General features: G+C 42.3%; 1 protein-coding gene and 1 long non-coding RNA gene across 5 annotated transcripts in view; both read left to right on the top strand.

The window, feature by feature from the left end:
- MAPKAPK3 (MAPK activated protein kinase 3) overlaps positions 1-10176 on the top strand; it is a 49617-nt gene extending 39441 nt beyond the window's left edge. For all 3 annotated transcript variants that reach the window (XM_077786078.1, XM_021529150.2, XM_077786079.1), the window contains exons 8-11: positions 43-167; positions 1994-2079; positions 4721-4801; positions 6138-10176. In XM_077786078.1, coding sequence (XP_077642204.1) covers positions 43-167; positions 1994-2079; positions 4721-4801; positions 6138-6296 — 451 coding nt within the window. In that variant the 3' untranslated portion in view covers positions 6297-10176. The remainder of the gene's footprint in view (positions 1-42; positions 168-1993; positions 2080-4720; positions 4802-6137) is intronic.
- Positions 10177-11256: 1080 nt separating this feature from the next.
- LOC144246995 (uncharacterized) lies at positions 11257-17480 on the top strand. 2 transcript variants are annotated; one of them, XR_013340713.1, is made up of 4 exons: positions 11257-11334; positions 12565-12892; positions 14348-14414; positions 16242-17480. It is a non-coding gene; the product is annotated as an uncharacterized LOC144246995 (long non-coding RNA). The 2 variants fall into 2 exon arrangements; XR_013340712.1 differs by lacking the exon at positions 11257-11334 and having other exon boundaries at positions 11381-12892.
- The last annotated feature ends 482 nt before the right edge of the window (positions 17481-17962 follow it).

The following is a 17962-nucleotide window of genomic DNA, read 5'->3' as shown; positions in this document are numbered from 1 at the left end:
GGACTTCCCAAGTTATGAAAGTTCTTTTGTCCACTCTTACAGCCTGTGTGGGTTCCCTCCATTCTACTCAAACACTGGTCAAGCCATTTCTCCAGGGATGAAGAGAAGAATTCGGATGGGGCAATATGGATTTCCCAATCCAGAGTGGGCTGAAGTATCAGAGGAAGGTAAAAATCCTCTCTGGTGCTGAGGAGTGTGAGCATGGTGGTGTGCAGTGCTGCAGTGCTTACAAAGAGACTATTTCTAAAAATCTCTCTGAGCTTTTGTTTCCCTTTCTTCTACAATTTAAATCAATTTTTTGTAAGATGCTGCAGAGAATGACTGGGAGCTCAGATACCAGCCAGCAACCTCTGTGCTACAAAAAGTAAATGACCACTGAAAACCTTCTTTCAAAATCCAGCTAGTGCTAGTGAATGCTGATATTAAGCCCTCTTGAAACTGAAGTCTCTAATCCCAAGAAAGGAGACAGCCTGGACAGCTCCAATGCAAGCTGAGCTGGAAGAAAGGCAAACTGTTTTAAGAGTTTATTCAGTCTTTGCCCTCCTTGGTGATCCAGCCAGCAAGGATGGCAAGTTTTCATGCTAGCTTTTTGGGATGTGGGAATTTGTCAACCACCACTTAAATCAAGGTCAACAATTTATTTTATATAAGTCATTGATCAAAAGCTTCTGGGCTCAAATCAGTGTCCTGAAAGTGGGTATTTTTGATTCCCTCTTATCCTGACAGTCTCATAAGCTGGAAGTCTCACCTGCCTGTCATATTAAAGAGAAAGGCCAGCAATATCGGGGTTTATCTGTTTTTCTTACAAGCCCTTTATATTGCTGTGATCCTGGTTTTGTCTGCTGTTTAGCAGTAACAAATTATCCTTGGACCCTGCTGTGCTCTGTGGCATCTTCACCCCTCATTGGATCTTGTGGCTGTGTGCAGCACAGCCTGCTGAACATTGTTGAAGGAAATTTTTAGTCATGGGTTTCTGGCTAAATATTTTCTCTGCTTTGAGTCTTGTTCATATTCCAGCAGTTAAAAGCAGGCTAGAGGAGCTCAGTGAGAGAACATGCACTTGGGCTGTGTGTAGGGTTTCTGTATGCTTGCGTGGATGGAGGCCCTTTCCTTCCATCCTATTAAGATCATCTCATCTGTGGGTGTTCTTTAGGCTGATGAGGCACCTTTAGCAGGTTGCTGCTTTTTTTTCCCCTGTGCTGTCCTTATATTTTGCAGCCTCTCTCAACAAATTAAACTTGTACCTCTGGCAACTTCTTACTAGCGTTTAGTCATCTTGCATGTGATGTTCCTAAAAGAGAACTGTAATTTAGAAGTTCTTATAGGTTTCCTAAGGAAGTTTTGTGTAAATCCTTCTAAATAACTTCCTTTGGATACAGTGTTTCCAGTCTGTCCACCCACATTAATGAAACTCTTGTCTGACTTCTCACCATCTCTTATCTCATCTTGCTTTGGCAAATCCCATGTTCACAGAAAGCTGCTGCAAAGCCAGTTTGTACAATCCGTTTATTTGACTTTTTTTGTCTTCTTAGTGGCCTCTCAGTTGTCAAAGTTCATTGTCCCTTTTTTCCACAGCCTGTGCTAGTTGTTGTCCTGCATCATTTCTCAAAACATCAGCTTATGTGTTCATTCAGCCCATAATGCCCAGCTTGTTGCCATCTTTGAGGCAGGCAGCTTAGCAGCTTTCTGTTCCTGTGCTTCTCTCTTCCTCCAGCTATTGCTCTCAAAGCAGTTGATTTGGTGATGTAGAGAGCATAGCTGGAATTCCCTGTCTTTTCTTCTTGCCTCTTGTTTTGGATGTTTTCCTGTTTTTCCCCTTTAAACACAGTAACCTGTCCCACTGTACATGGCTTCTTAACACGGTCACAGGAACTGGGAGGTGTTTTCAAGTCTGCAAAATTGTGCTTCTTCATTCAGCAGGTCCTTGTGTTCCCAAGGCTATTTGGGAATGCAGACCTAGACTACACCATGCCCTGTTGGTTCTGTTTTTCAGCCAAACAACTCATTCGCCATTTACTGAAGACTGACCCAACAGAGAGGATGACAGTCTCTCAGTTTATGAATCACCCTTGGATTAATGTGAGTCTTAGATCCCTTTTTACACCACAAATTGATTCTTACATGCAGAACTTGGGTGCACACAGCAAGAGAAGGGCTGTTATTGCTTCTGGTCCCTTAATTAACCTCCTCTGCCCTCCACAGAGGGTCACCTGACCATAAAACCACAATTCTTCTTGCTGTTAGCAGAGGACACACAAGGGGAGACACCCACAGTCATGTCCTTGGAAGCAACAGCCGAAAATGTCTCTATATCCTGTGAGCAGGCAGTCTCTGTTGACTCTGCAGCATATGCATGTGTTACTCTCTTTAAAAATATAAAAATAAACTCTGTATGCTTACTTCATCTGTGCAGGATTTAAAGAGCTATTATTAGTGGTCTCAGGCACCATTGTGCATAGCTGTGTTAGGGTGAACATGCTCCTGTGCCCAGTGGGAATTCTCATCCTTGGCAGAGTTTGGAAATATATGGGGGAGGAGCAAAGGTCTCTTATTGCCATGTGAGAGATTGCCAGGTAGGGTGGTACACAGAGCTATTAATGGTCCCAGTTCAGGTTTCATACTATGACTTGGTTGAATTTACTTCTCCTTAAAAGTAATTTTTTTGGTAAAAAAGAAAAAAAATACATTATTAATACAACATGGACTATTTCAAATAAGAGAGACAAATCCCAGAAGCTAAAAGTCTGAGTTTCATGATACCATCTCTGCTCTGTAGGTGTCCCTCAAAATAGTAGGTCATACTTCTCACATTTGTGTCTAAAAAAATACCAGTCTTGTTCTCACTACCCCAAGAATCATCAGCCAGGAACAGAATCATTTCTGCTGTAGAATTCCCTTTGTTCCCATAGTGCTGGTGTGTCTGTGCTGATCCTCAAAGGATGGGGCAGAAGCATAGGTGTGGCTGATTGTTCCCATTCCTACAATGGCTGCTGCAGCATCTGAAAGCCCTTGGAATCAAGTGAAATGAAGCTGTAGGACTTGTCCTGATGAAGTAGAAAGATGTTGTCATTCAGAGTTGAGAAACTGAGGTTGTAAAGACTCCGTAGAAGAGACCCCAGACAATGTTTCTGAGTTTTTTTTAACCAAATAAAAATATAATCACTGCTCAGAATAAACACCTCCTGCTTTGAGTATCTGAAGCCCCAAGAAGGTGTTTCAAAAAGTCAGCAGGTGAGGAATTTCATGGAGTGAGTGCCTAATAGCTAAGGAAGCTGCCACCTACAGTGACACTTGTTACTTGGAATATGCACAGAGCCAATTAATGAGGAGGAGATTAGAGGCAATGTCTGCAGACTCTGCTGCACCTGCTCCAACTGGAGCCCTGCTACAATACCCTTCCTGGAAGAAAGCTGCAGGTTGGCTTTCTTTTCTGCTGAACCTATTGCTCACAGGGGGCAGAGGGAGGGAGAGGGAAAAACCAATACAGTGAATGTCTGTGTTCTCCCTTTTCCTAAATCCCAAAATGGAAACATGTCTGGGGAGTTGCACAAGCAGTGGAGGAGGGTGCCTGTGTATTTTTTTTCCCCTTTTTTTTTTTTTTTTTTTTTTTTTTTGAGATGGATGACACAAGTGTTTTACTGTGAAGTAGGCAAAAACTGTCAATTTAGGTGGAGCACAGACTCATTTAGTTCCTTGTCTATAAGATTTTTTTTTTTTAAAAAGCAGCAGCTCACAGCTGAAAGGTACCTTCCACAGGGAAGCAGGGACAGGGACACCACTGAAACCAGTCTGCTTGTTTTCCATTTCTCTTGTCTCAGCTATATTTGATAAAACTGTACCCTGGTCAGCTGGGGTCCTTATCCTGAGGATGCAGGAGTCAGGATTTCTGCTTCACTTCTGTGACTGCTGCTCTGACCTCAGGGGAACATAAGCACTGGTTCCAGTGTCGGGTTTGATTTACAGGGATCTCCTTAGACTTTGTTGACATGCAGTTGTAGGATGCCACAGCAGCAAACAGGAAGTTTGGGTAGAAAGCATAAGGAAAATGGAGTATCCAAATGAAATTATTGTTTGGGTTATGGGCTGGCAAGAATTGTCATGATTCTTGCTGAGTTTAGTCAGGGAACTGTGCTTCGTGCTTTAGAAATTGTCCCTTATTCTATGTAAAGTATCTCCTGATCTTTCATGGCAGGTGAGCGGAGATCTCAGTTTCATGTGGATGCACTGTCTTCTGAGCTGTGCCTTGCTCAGAAGAATTGTGTCATTTCCTCTTTGAAGCTCACTTAGTCTGATGAAGTGGTAATCTCAGTTAATGCATACATGCAAGAAAATGTCTCCTACAACAATTCCTAGGAGATAAAGGTCAAATTAACTACTTTAAGATACTGACTAATGAATAGTGAAATGACAGTTAAAATCTAAAACATACATAAAATTTTATCCGACACTGGTTGGATAAATTGTTTGGACTGGAAAGGAGTAGAGTGAAAGAAGCTCATCACTGATTTCTCTCCCTATTTTTGTTCTTTAAATGTTGTGTTCAGAATGTAGTCCTTTCTACACATGAGTTCATTTGTGGGGTGATTGGACACAGGAGTAATGAGGGCCATTGGAGGACATTAGATCAAATTTTATGCCCTTCATACACAGAGAAGAGCAAGAAATCACTTCCCAAATGTTGTTTTAAAGAACTTCTTTTGGTATTTTTCTTTGTTCTCAGAGATCAATGTCAGTGCCACCAACTCCTCTTCACACTGCACGGGTCCTGCAAGAGGACAAAGACCACTGGGATGAAGTTAAAGTGAGTCAATCCAAATTCAGATTTCTTTAAGTCAAGTGTGATAGGAGATGAAATGTGCTGCCTTGGATACTGTGGCTATTTTGAATATAATCATGTCAAACAAGGATGGCATAAACAGTCTTGGTTAGAACAGCAGTGTATACAATAACTGTTTAAAAAAAGAAGGAATGCTCTTTGAGCTTCATCAGCAGCCTTACAGCTGCACCAGATATCAACAAGGATGGTGTTTATGATCAAAGGCATAAATGATGCTCCTGTTGGGCCACTGCATGTACCCAGTGAGGAGAAGGACATTGCTGGGGCAGTTTAAACTTCATTACAGTGAAGAATGTGATGAAAACGTAGGGGGACAGGTGGGAGGGCTGAGCTGCATTCTGGTTTAATGCAGTGCTTTTGAATTGTGGAACAACACTGAATAACCTTAGTCTTGTCTTGTTATGACATTTGGTGGCGGGGAAGAGGAGAGAAAAAAAAATATCTTCATCTAAGCAGATGCCTCACCTGCTGTGTGTACCAATGACTGCTGAATGCTTCCTGCAAAGTGAAACTCTAGGGCACACTGAAAGTCTTAACTGTTTCCTGCTGGCTTTTTAACAGGTTGGCATGCTTTTGCAACTAATTCTGAGTTTTCTACACTTCAAATTTCTAGAATTTTGACAATTGCAACATTCCTGTAATGTATTTTATTGATTACTGATTTTATTTAAATCACTGATCTGTACTCTCAGCTGTTGAGCTATGTAATGGTAAAACTTTTTAGGACCTAGGCAACATTTACATTCTGAGTCAGAGATCATGCAGATATTTTCACTTAGCTGCCTTGTTTTCCATATTTCTGATAATTTCTTATGCTTGTGCTTCTGTGTAGGTCCCAGAGGTATTCCCTCTAGCTACCAACATACCCATGATATTGAATTGTTTTTCTTTTCCTGAACCAAATGCTTAGACATTTGTTTACTTAAACAGATTTTTCTTTACAACCTTATTAAAAAGTTTAAAATGTTCCCATACTTAAGCATTAATTCAAACTAAGAAGGTGTGTGAATTTTAAGCACCTACTTTTAAAGACCTTTGTGTGGAGGCACAGAGCCAGCCAGGGAGAAGTGCTGGGCACAGGGACAGGTGGAATTTAGGCCAGCAGAGCATGGGCCTGTGTGCTCACGTGTGAAAGGCTGCGTGAGCAGCTCAGCTCGGGCTGGCTGAGCCCGTGGTGAAGGAACCCTTGCTCCTGGTACAGTGCCCACAGAGGGCTCAGCTCTTGCTGGCCGGGGGGGGACAGAGGGCTCCTGTGGGGTGGGGTGGCCGTGGCTTCACTGCATTGCTTGCTTGCTTTCAGGAGGAGATGACCAGTGCTCTGGCTACCATGAGGGTGGACTATGACCAGGTGAAAATCAAAGACTTGAAAACGTCCAACAACCGCCTCCTGAACAAGCGCCGCAAGAAGCAGAAGCAGGCGGGCGCCTCCTCTGCGGCCTCGGGCTGCAACAACCAGTGAGGGCAGAAGCCAAGAGGGACCTGTGGGTGGAGGGTAAAAGTTAAACAGAGCAATTTCAAATCACATTATCGCCTCAGTCCACACCACAAAGGCAATGAGACCATGGAGATGCTGTCCTGCAAAGAGGGAACAGTGTGATAACGTTTTGATAACTTGAATCAGGGCTTTGCTTTTGAAGCTAATGGATCTGATATCATTCTGTTGCATATTGCAAGGGAAGATACAGTAATGCCAGAAATGTTACCAGAAAGGTTTTTGGTTTGGCTTTAGCTGTGTAGGACAAGAGGAGAGAACAGGAGGCAGTCTCAGCACATAAATGCACTGAGGCTTTAACAGCCATCTACAAGAGTAACTTCTGCTGCTGTTTTAAACTGGGGAATAGGAAAGTGCCAAGTGTTCTGCTAAGAGTGTTTTAGTAGTTTAGTAGAATTGGTGATAGTCTATATTTCCAAACTTACCTCCTATAGTTACAGAATATCACCTAAACTGTAAACAGTTATTCTTGTTACAGGAAAAAAAGCATCCATACATTTCCATTTCCCTAAAGTCTTCTGTGTAGTCTCATGTGAAGATTTGAGTTTGTCATGGATTCCCATTTGATAACCTGTAAATTTTCTGAGCTGTAACCACTATGTTGTATCTTTGCCACTGTCAGACCCCGCTCTTGTAATGTTTCCAATTTAACTGGTACTTTATGTGAAGACTTTCAGTCAGGATTTAAGTAGTTGAAAGTATCCTGCAGAGAATATTGCTGTTCTCCTTGGATCCACAACCCACAACCTCCAGGGCATGCAGCTGGACATGCAAGGGATAGATTTAGAAAAGAGACTTCTGAAATTCGGGGAAGAAGTGGCAAATGCATTTCTCTGAATGGACCCTGCTGTCTGCCAGCATCCTTTCTGGTAATTATCTCCAGATCCTGTGCCTAAGATGTGCTGATCACAGCAAACTGTGGGGTGTTGGGGTTGGTTTGTTTCCTGGAGTCAGGAGGGAGAAGGATGCTACTTTATTTATGGTGATTTGGTGGTGTTTCAGGATCCAAAGATTTTCACTGCTTAAGGGAGATTACTTTTAAGTACATCCACCCATTGTTTTTTTTCCTATTTTGATTCTCCTTTTTTCATGGGAACCTGGCCTTGGTTTGCTGGTATGTCTTATTTTGTGATCAAAATATTTTCTCTCACTGTATTTTGGGGTTTGGCTTTATTTTTAGTTTAGGTGAAGCAAATATTTGTGAAAGTGTTATCAGAGTCTGGGATGATTATGATGTGCTTCCAGTGATGCAGGCAAATACACCTTTGAAGTAGGCACACAGTACTGGTGTGTTAATAGGCTTGCAAGAATGTAAAAAGGCAAAAAGGAAAACAGGGCTCCAGAGGGGATCTGAATTGTCAGATCAGAGTGACACACAGCAAAGCTCAGCTCAAGACTTTGGACCTCATCTGAGGAGCCCAGTTCCCATCTTCAGAGTGGTGAACGAGACCTCAATTCTCCTTTGTGAACTGGTCCTAGGGTTTTGTAACATGATTTATTAAAATCAATTTTTAACATTCCTTCCTCCTGTCATCCCTGTTTTTGTTGAGTTGTTGCAGAGTTTGCATTGCTTTGCAAGATACATTATGATGAAGATGACAGGGAAGGGGAGAAGGAAAGTGTTCCATGATGTCCACATTCAAAGGTTACCCAACTTTGAACATTTTATAAGATCACAAGGTTTTGGTTTTAAATATCACTCTCTGTAAAGTCATGTTTTTAAATTATTTCATGTTTCAGGTATCTGTGATTATAGCATGTCCTGTATGTTTTTGTTTTGCCATATTACTCCAATGAATTATGCAAATATTATTCACTACCTGCAGATGAATACTGCAAATGAAGAGTTGTGATGTGTTTGGGATGCAACAGTTGGAATTAGAGCCAGATCCAAGTTTCTGTCCCTTTATCTAATTTTTTTTTGAGGGATGTATGTACATTATTGCTTCCTTTCCATCTCTGTGCCCCATCAGGGTGGTGGTTGTTCCCAGGACAAGCAGTGTATAGTGCACTGTCCTGTCTGTCTCAAGGACAGAGCCACTGAAACTGTTGCAAACCAGCTTTTTTCCTGTGCCTTGGCCAAGGTTTGAGCAGGAGCTCTCAGTTTCCCACCTGGTACCTCCTGGCTTGTCAGTTCAGTCTGGAGCTCAAAGATGTGTCCGTTCCTGGGTAGTTTTCTGTAAAAATCCTGTAAAACACACCTGGGCCTGATTCCTTCCTGTAGGGTTCCAATATTTACTGGAGATCAGGAGCTGGAACTGAGGCACCTGGCACAGCACCTTCAGCTTTCTGTCCCTGTGTAGCGGGACAATCCCATCTCATTAAACTCAGACTAACAGTTCTTGCCTTCTAACCTGCAGCAACGGCACCCAGGAATGCTGTAAAGCCCTGCAGAAACCAGAGGAGGGCCTCAAAATGGCAGACATGGAAGTGTATGCAAGTATGGGACAGAAGGGTTTGTGTTTATTGCACAGAGGGAATGGGGAGAATCATGGGAGCTGGGAGACAGCTGCCCTGCAGTATTTGGAGCCTCAAACTGCTCCAGGCACTGCTGCCTTTTGCAGCCCAGTGGAGCAGGACAGCTTGTGTTTTACCTGGCTCTGTATCTCCTGGAGCTGGGAGGGGCTGCCAGGGACTGGATCTGGGGTGCAGGCATTTCCCCAGCAAGGCCTGTGTGCTCCATGGAGATGTGGGGATGTACAGAGCATCCGATGAACTCAGCTCTGCCCGGGCCTGACACTCCATCTGGCCCCTGCTCCATGGCTCCAAGAGCTCCCCAAAACCAGCCTGCCCTCAGCTCCCCAAAACCAGCCTGTCCTCAGCTCCCCAAATCCAGCCTGCCTTCAGCTCCCCAAAACGAACCTGCCCTCAGCTCCCCAAATCCAGCCTGACCACAGCTCCCCAAAACCAGCCTGCCCTCAGCTCCCCAAAACCAGCCTGCCCTCAGCTCCCCAAAACCAGCCTGCCCTCAGCTCCCCAAAACCAGCCTGCCTTCAGCTCCCCAAAATGAACCTGCCCTCAGCTCCCCAAATCCAGCCTGACCACAGCTCCCCAAAACCAACCTGCCCTCTGCTCCCCAAATCCAGCCTGCCCTCAGCTCCCCAAAAACAACCTGCCCTCAGCTCCCCAAACCTGAATCAGCCATCAGCTCCCCAAACCCTGCAGCATCTCAGGCCCTGCTCTGGGTGTGTGGCTCTGCAGAAGGTGTTGTCCCTCTGGCTGCCAGCAAGGCTCTGGGGGACGACCCTCCTCCTCCCTGCATTCACACATTATAAAGAGCCCTGGTCAGCTCGTAGTGGTGTTTGGGTCTTGCCTCTTCCCCCAGCCATATCACATAATAGGCTTTTTAGAACCTGCTGCTCAGGATCCAAATTTATAGCCTGTTTTTAGAACGGATAGGCTATTACAGAACTGATTATGCATTTGCATATTCATCAGCCATATAGAGGAGGTAAAGAGCTGGGAAGGGATAGAAGAAATGAATGGTCAATAGAGAAGGCTTCAAGGAGAACACATATTAAAAGGTCTATTTATTTTTTACAGCAGAAACTAAAAAAAGGACTGTGCACAATTCCCCACCCCCATCCCTTTTCACAGCGATTGCTCATGGGCCACTGCCTCCCCTTGTGTTTCCCTGCACTGTGCTCCTCACACACGTGGTTCATGTGCTCTCACCAGTGCTCTTGCTCTGATCCACACACAAATGTGTACCCAGGCACGCAGGAAATTCCCTCCCTCACTTTCCCAGCTTTTGCACTACACACTTTCTTGCCTCCTTGACCACATGTGCCACATGGTGAACATGGGTTTGACATGGTACAATTAAAAACTCACATTAATGATAAGATCTTGGCCTAATTCTGTGTTTTTCTATTTGTGAAAACCCAGCATGCAGTCCTGGGATTGCTTTTCAGTCTTAACACTTCACTGCCTTGAGTCTGGAGGCCCAATTACATAAGTGCTTCTGACTTGTCTGACATGAGGGATAATGAGAATGCTGCATACTCAGTTTGATCTAATTTCCCTGTCCTCTTTTCAATTCACACTTTATTTGGCCCATGTTTAGACAGAGGTGCTTTTGAGCAGAGGAAGGTTTAGTGAGGATGAGAGAGCCAAAGGTTTTAATTACTTGCAGGGGATCATGAGCACTTGTACTGTTTTAGACCTGTGGGCCAGGTGGGGAGGAGGTGTTAATGTGTGCTCAACTGCTCTGAAGTGTTCTCTTGCTTAGCCCAAGGATGGAGCCAGCTCAGCTCACCAACCTCAGGGACAAAGAGAAGGAAGCAAGCAGAGAATGACTTCACATGCAGGAGAATTCCTTTTTCCTAAGGTTAAATGTTTTGGGGGCCTTTATTCTGGAAATATCAGAATTTTCTTTTTTTTTTAGGTTCCAATATTTCCCCTTTTCACCCAACTGTCCTCAGTAGTGGAGCTGGCAAAGCTGGGAATGGACAGGGTTAATTCTCTTTCAGAGAGCCTAAAAAGGATGAAGGCAATGAAGCAAACTTGAGAGGCAAAGAACACACACTCAAAACAAAAAAGTCTTGTTAAAAATTCTTGCAAGCAAACAGGCAAGTCCTCATCTCTGTACTGAAATGTACCTCACCTGTGGAAATTAGAGGTTAGAGCAAATCTAGGTAATAAGATTTGCTGAGGAAATGTTTCCCTGAAATCTTTGCACCAGGTAAGAAAATTCTTTTCAAGAATTAAGTCCAGCTTTGAAATAGGATTATTTCTTTTCAGTTTGTGTGGTTAGAGGAATTTAATGGAGCAAAGGGAGCAGAAATGGGGGATGATATGTCATGTTGAAGAGTAAGATAAGAAATGTCTGCTGTTGTATTCTACTCCAACTTATTTTTTTACTGCAGGTGCTACCTCTGTACAGACATAGCAAGATAGATTCAATTCTTTATTAGCCTTTTTTAGCACTGGAGAAGGAGGATGTTGCTGCACTCTAGGGAAATGTGGAAGATAACCCTGTGACTGTAGATGAACATCTATTCTGGTAAATCTGTAAATGATGCCTAGCATTAAATTTATTTTTAAATTTCCTGCCTCATGAATCTGCCAGATGCCAAAGTCTCACAGGTCTGCTCTAACTGCATGAAGGCATAGAGGCATCACTGTCAGTGGGTTTCCTCCTGCAATTTGGGACCACAAGAAGAAGCAGTTGCTAAAATGTACTGCAGTTTCCAGGAGCCAAAAGAGGAAAAAGGTGTCTTTCAAATAGCTGGAGATGATGGAGAGGGCCAGGCTCTCTTTTATCAGGGGAGGGGTATCCTAGAGGTATCTTGGCCTTGAGTTCAGTTCCCAGAGCTGCTGGTAGCAAACATGCCTTTGCTGTGTGGGGCTGCAGCCCTGCTGAAGTCTCTGTAGCCTTGACACTGTGCTGGGGCCTTTCCCACTGTGAGCCAGGGAAATGCTCTCACTGGGGCCATGGTTGCAAACCATGGACAATTCTTGGTCCTGGGGCTACACTGAAGCTGAATAATGCCAAAAAGGAGGAGCTGCATTGTTTGCTGTCATGTTTGGCCTGTGAGTCTGTCTGAATTTTCCTGCCTCCAAGGTCCATCCCAGTACTGCCAGTGTAGCAGCTGTTTATTCATTTTTTAACATGGAGCACAAATGCTTCTTTTGGAGACTGCATTTCTTTCTCTGAATTTCAAAGCTGGAATGAAACTCTTAAACAGCATGGTTATTTTGTCTAATGTGTTCTCCCCAAACTTCCAGGCTAATCCATTTGGGAAACATGGAAGATGTTCCCAAGAGACTCCTTATTGCCTAGCTACTGAAGCACCTGCTAAAACTGAGCTCTTTTAAAAGCTGAAAATTATTTAAATGTGAAAAAGAGTGGGTTGATCTGGAAAAAAACCTTCTCAAATAACTAAAATTAGAATGGAATGTGTTAGAAGAGAAATGGGGAAACTGGTGGGGGAGGAGGACAAGGGTTTTTTTAAAAATAAAAATGCTACTGCTTGAGTAATGATCAAGGAAATTCTGGTTAGGATATTAGCTGCTGCTCCAACCCAGAGCAGTTCCTGGATTCAGAAATAATTATGTTTTCCTAAAGATAGATCTACAGTACAGACTCAAAGGTTTTTTTCTGAGTTAGTCTAAAGCAAGGATCAGCTTGATGTTTATAAATGAAACTTTTGAGTAAATGCTGGTAGTGAACCAAATAAATACAGATTTATTTTTTTAGAGCACCTAATAACTGAATAAATAATCTTTGCAGATTAACTCCTGCTCTCCTAAAGTTGCCTGAGTAAGCTGCTTGCAAAAAGCTTGAAGGTGAAGTTACCTTTCATTTTTGCCTTTGGAATTTTGCATTTCTGTCTTGCACTTTACCACTGCATGTTTGACTTTTGTCTTGGATAAAATTCTAATAAGTTGTCCCAATGGTACCATTCCATGATGCAAGGTTTTTTTCTCTTTTCTTAGCTCAATTGCAGTTGTACCACCACTTCTTTATTTCTGAACTCAGTGTGGTGTAAAGAATTGGAAGAGTTTCTAGGAATCCCATTACCTGGCAGGAAGCAAAAAACTTCATTGTCTGTAAAATGGTAAGGAGGAAAGTTCTAAGTAATGGCTAATTTTAGGAAAAATCACCCTCTGAGGAAAAGAGAAGGTCTCTACAAAGAAATGCACCCAACTAAAAAGTGTAAAATGAGGTGGTCTGGTTATCATCCTTTTAAATCCTCTGATTTTCTTCTGCTCCTTGATTTCAGTAGTTTGGTGTATTTTATACTGCCTGGAAGTCATGAGTGCTTCCTTTAGAGAGACCTCACTGCAGTATTTCTGTTTCTTCCCTAAAAAAAAAAAAAATCCTATAGAAGTTTTATGCTGTAGGATATTTTAAATCTGAGGAGTAGGAAGGAATTGCATTTCCTGATTTAAAGTGACTCAGCTCGGTCTGCCTCCTTCTTTCATAATAGACTCTCTGCATCCAGCTCAAACCTTGGCTGGCACTTGGGAGAGCTATCAGATGTTTGCTTCAATGATTTGTCATTCCTGCACAAAGTCAGTTTTTAAGCTGTTCCTTGAGGATCCTGGAACAGCCACTAGCAAGCAGTGATTAGCTCAGAAGGTGCACGCCTGTGTCGCAAGGCATCTGCTGCTGTTCCCTCAGCTCCCGTTGGACAGTGACATGCCTGGCCAGCAGGAGCTCAGCCATCATCAGTCATCACTTTATTAATATTGTTTGTTTTATGGTATCTGCAGCCACACACACATCAAACCTTATTTCCAAAGCCACAGTCCCACATGAAGTGTTACTTTTATTTTTGTGTAAAATCTTCATGGTGGTCATGTTCTGTACTAAGTAAATTAATTTCAAAGCATTTTCTTTTAAGCCTGATACTTTTTTTTTTTTTTTTGGTAGGATTTTCCTGAAATTTTGTATTTTCCTTTGGAACAGATACTGTTTCCACCACCAGAAATTTACTTCCAGTGAGAATTTGAAAGGAAACTTCATATTTGTTAAAAAGAAAGTTGATATTTGTATGCCAAGTATGGATGCATATGAAGTCATATGGTGGAAGAATTTAATTAGTACTATCCAGGCAACGGAAGACCTTGAGCTTTCTTGATTAGAATTAACTGCTGTGTACATGAAAGGAGAAATTTAATTCAAATTTCTATTAATCAGAAATACTATCCTGCCTAAATGATTAAAAAAACCCCATGCTAATTTTCTGTTTGGATGATGATGATGTCCATGTCAAGAGTGATTTTCGTGTTGCTTTGATCTTTGAAGATCTATATCCTACAGTAATGTACAAACAGAAGTATTTCAAGTTTTGTGACTCGAATGCTTTCAATTCAGAAGCATAAATATATATTTATGGACATAGAAGCAGGTACTCTAGCACAAAGCCTCCAAAAATTTTGTTGTCAAGTTCCCTTTTGTCCTTTCCCACAGCATCACACAGGTAGGGTTCTCTCTGCGAGTGAATGTTGTGTGGTTCCATTTCTCATTTTCTCTTTCCCCTCTGCCATGGGCCATCACTTTGTCCAAGGAAGAGGAGGAAAGCAGCAGAGGGAAGAGCCCTGGCTGGAATTTCCTGTGTTGTTCTGCATATGAAGGTGAGGCCTGGCAGGATGGGATGTTGTGGGTCTGTAAATGTTGCTCAGTATCTGTTCCTCGGCTCTGCAGGAAACTTCAGTATTGTGGGAAGCTGCCTGGCAGATCATGACCGCTTCTATGTCATATTTGGGGTTTCTTCTGGTTTTTTTTACAACAATTGAATTATAAGAAAATTATGCTCTGTCAAAATAGTCTTACATTAGGGAAAGGCTGTTTGATGTGCTGAATGCCAGCTTTGTGTTGGTTTCTGTGTCACAAGCCATCAAGAAATGTGACGAAATAGTGACTCAATCTCAAATGCTGCCAGTCACGAGGATGCCAGCATTCTGTCTCAGATAGGTTTGGAGGCTCTCTGTCCATTTTTATAAATCTTGAGAAGTCCAGGTGACACAACTCAATGTGCTGTGACAATACCACAGACCAGGGATATATTTTAGGCAGATTCCTCTGTTTGTGTACAATTGGGTCAAAAACCTCACATGCAACCAATTGTCACAAAAATGGAAATACACCACTCACATGAGGAGTCATGTACAAGCTGCTGTGCTGATACGCAATGGGAGCAGGAAAAGAAGTCATCAAATGTTGAATTTCATGTTCTGTTGGACTGTGTGTTTAGCTGAGAGGTTGAACATCACCTCCTTGATAGAAAAATTAATGGATTCTCTTTGAAAGTGGATCAGAGCAGGGTATGCTCAACTGTGCATCAAAGTGCAGAAATATAAACATTAAACTAAATTCCAAAATCTCAAGCACATATAGCAACAAAGGGGAAAGAATATGTAAAGTGCACAATCTTAGCTTTATGCCTTATTTTGAAAATAATTCATTGTAATCTGCATGTTTCTTAGGGTGCCATGTCTGGTCATCAAATATTTGTTTTATGAGGGTAACATTCCTATCCTTGAAAGTTGAAAGGGACTTACTAAACACCTTATGGTGTTAGAAATTATGGTCCTAAGGTTTAGCTCTGTCTGTGCTTTTGAGGGAGGCTCATTGATTCTGTGAATCCCAAATGAGCTGGGATGGAGTGTGAGCTGCACTGAGCAGTGCAGCTCATCTGTACCTGCAGCTGCAGGACTGCAAGGGACAGTCAAACCCAGGCTTCCATGATGGCAGATAGACCTTGAATTACTGTAACTGGGAGGGCAAAACTGTGACTACACTAATTTGTTTCTCATTTAGTCCTTGATCTTCTGTCTTTATTCATGTCACTGGAGATAGGATGGCTCTGACAGTTCTGGAGGGGGAGCAGGACATTTCAGGTGGCTGCCAGCCATATCCATGATAAATGGAGAGCCCTGGCCATGTGCACAGAGCCAACCCCAGGACTCAGAACATGGGCTGAGTTCCAGCCTGGTTCACATGAGATTTGACCTTGTGCTGCTGCAGGCAGGCCCCCTGTGTCTGGCATCACAGATCTTTGTGTTTCTCACACTGTTTTTAATTTTGTTTTTTTTTTAATAGGAAAGGTAAAAGATTCCTGTGCTCTTCTTTTTTGACTTGCATGTATGTTCCTTTCCACTGTTTCTGCTATTAAGGTCCCTTCCAACCCAGACTGTTGTGTGCTCTATGATTTACAGTCATTGCACTCACTGTGTGAGAGTTATAAGGAGCACGCAGAGATCATCCTCTGATCCTGCAGTGCAGTCACTGGCTGAGCCAGGCACCAGCCATTGACAAAGAGGAGATAATGTCCCTTTGAATGTCCCCAGTTAGGATGATTTTGTTTTTCAGCTGTTCATTCATTAGCAGAGAAGTAAACAGTGCAGCAGAAGGTTGTGAAGCAGGGTATTTATTCACTTGTTTTCTGGCCTTCTTTCCAGATTAATGAAATGACTCATGGACAGAAACAACATGCTTGGAGGGGAAAAAAAGAAAAAGAGAATAGAAATATCTGGAGGTGGGATGTATAAGGCCAAATCCTTCTGTCAGGACACCCACAACTCACCTTATATATGTGATCTGATTCTCTTTGTTAAATGTAGAGAATTAATCATAGCCAAAACTCCAGGGCAAAAGAATGAAATGAGCATCTAAAATGTGCAGAGTGGTTTAGATCTGTGTGGAGGAACAGGCTGGTGGAATGTGAGGCTCTGCAATTGCTTGTAAATGTTTCTGTGCAACTTGGCATTTTCTCATACCCTGTTCTCCTCTGCCCAAGAGTAGGGACAGTGTGTGTGATGTCCCACAGAGGTCCTCACACAGGTGAGCAACACAGCACAACACAACTGAGCCACTGTGGCTCTGCCTTTGTGGTGCCGCTCACTCCCTCTCTGCTTCTGATGTCCCACCCCATGGTGATGCTCAAACCTGCACCAGTCTCACAAAATGGTCAAAGGAGAATAGTGAGACTGCTCTGATTTCAAAGATACTCAAGAACTCACTGTCCTTGGAGAATCTGGAGCTGAAAGACTTGGAAAGGTTACATGGATTTTGGGCAGAGAAGGAAACCAAACACAGAACAAGGTATCACAGATGCATTTGAAATACCCAACCATCTCAGTCCTCTCCACTACAGCTTCCCAAAGAACACTCAGACCCATCTTTGTGAAGGTGATATATTTGCTTCTCAATTATTTACAAATCTAAAATTTTCCGTATTAAAAGTTGCATGAGCAATGAAGCACAGGTATCTTTTAGTTTAACAGCACTTTTTTTTTTTTTTTTTTTTTTTTGCAAGGTTCAACAAACTGAAAGCAGGACAAGAGAGGAATAATAATTGTGGAATCCTGAGAAGAAATAATTTATAGCAGATACCACCAGGCAAATCTGATATTGGAAAAAATAAACTGAGATGCACCTATGTGATACTTTCAAATACAGAAAATGCTGCTCAGCATTTGTATTAGAAATTATTATCAATTCAGAATCTTTGTCATCTCAGGGAAATTATTTGTGAAATGCTGTCCTAAAGACCTCTTTGGTTCTGACTTTTTCTGCATGGGAATACTGATCACATGGAAACCTAAAGCCCTCAGCCAGCTCCTGCTCTGAAAAAATGCTTAATTTATGAATTCCCAAAAAATCGGTTTATAGAGGAGACCTTCTGCTATTTATTGTTTATTTCAAACTGTTTGTTGATAGTTACTATGTTGTTTCATTTTGAGAGGAGCCAGTATATTTAGGGTGAAGATTTAAGCCACACAAGGTGAAAAACAGGGATGAAGCTGGAGAAGGAAGAGGAACTTGTCAAAGCCTGTAGAGAGGAAGTGAGGATAATTAATCAGACAAATGGAGATAGAGCAGGTGTGCAGAGGGAATAGTCTGATGAAACAAAAAATGAATGTCAGAAGAGGTGAGTCTCTATTTTGTGCATTATAAGCTGTAACAAGAAACTTTCCGTAACAGGCTGAATTTTTTTTAAAATAACCTTACAAACTTTTATCAAAACATGAGCATTTTAATTTTTTTATTGTTAAATGTTTAATATAAATTGATTCAGTGCTGGCCACCTAAACAGTGAAGATGGAGTCCCCTCACAAGCTTATGAATTCCAGCAAATTACTAAAATGTGTTATGTGAAAAACAAGTTTCCATAGTTTAT

Source organism: Lonchura striata, chromosome 12, assembly GCF_046129695.1.
Source record: "Lonchura striata isolate bLonStr1 chromosome 12, bLonStr1.mat, whole genome shotgun sequence".
In the NCBI taxonomy this organism is placed as follows: domain Eukaryota; kingdom Metazoa; phylum Chordata; class Aves; order Passeriformes; family Estrildidae; genus Lonchura; species Lonchura striata.
The sequence above is the reverse complement of the archived record's forward strand: the minus strand, read 5'-3'. Positions and strand labels throughout refer to the sequence as shown.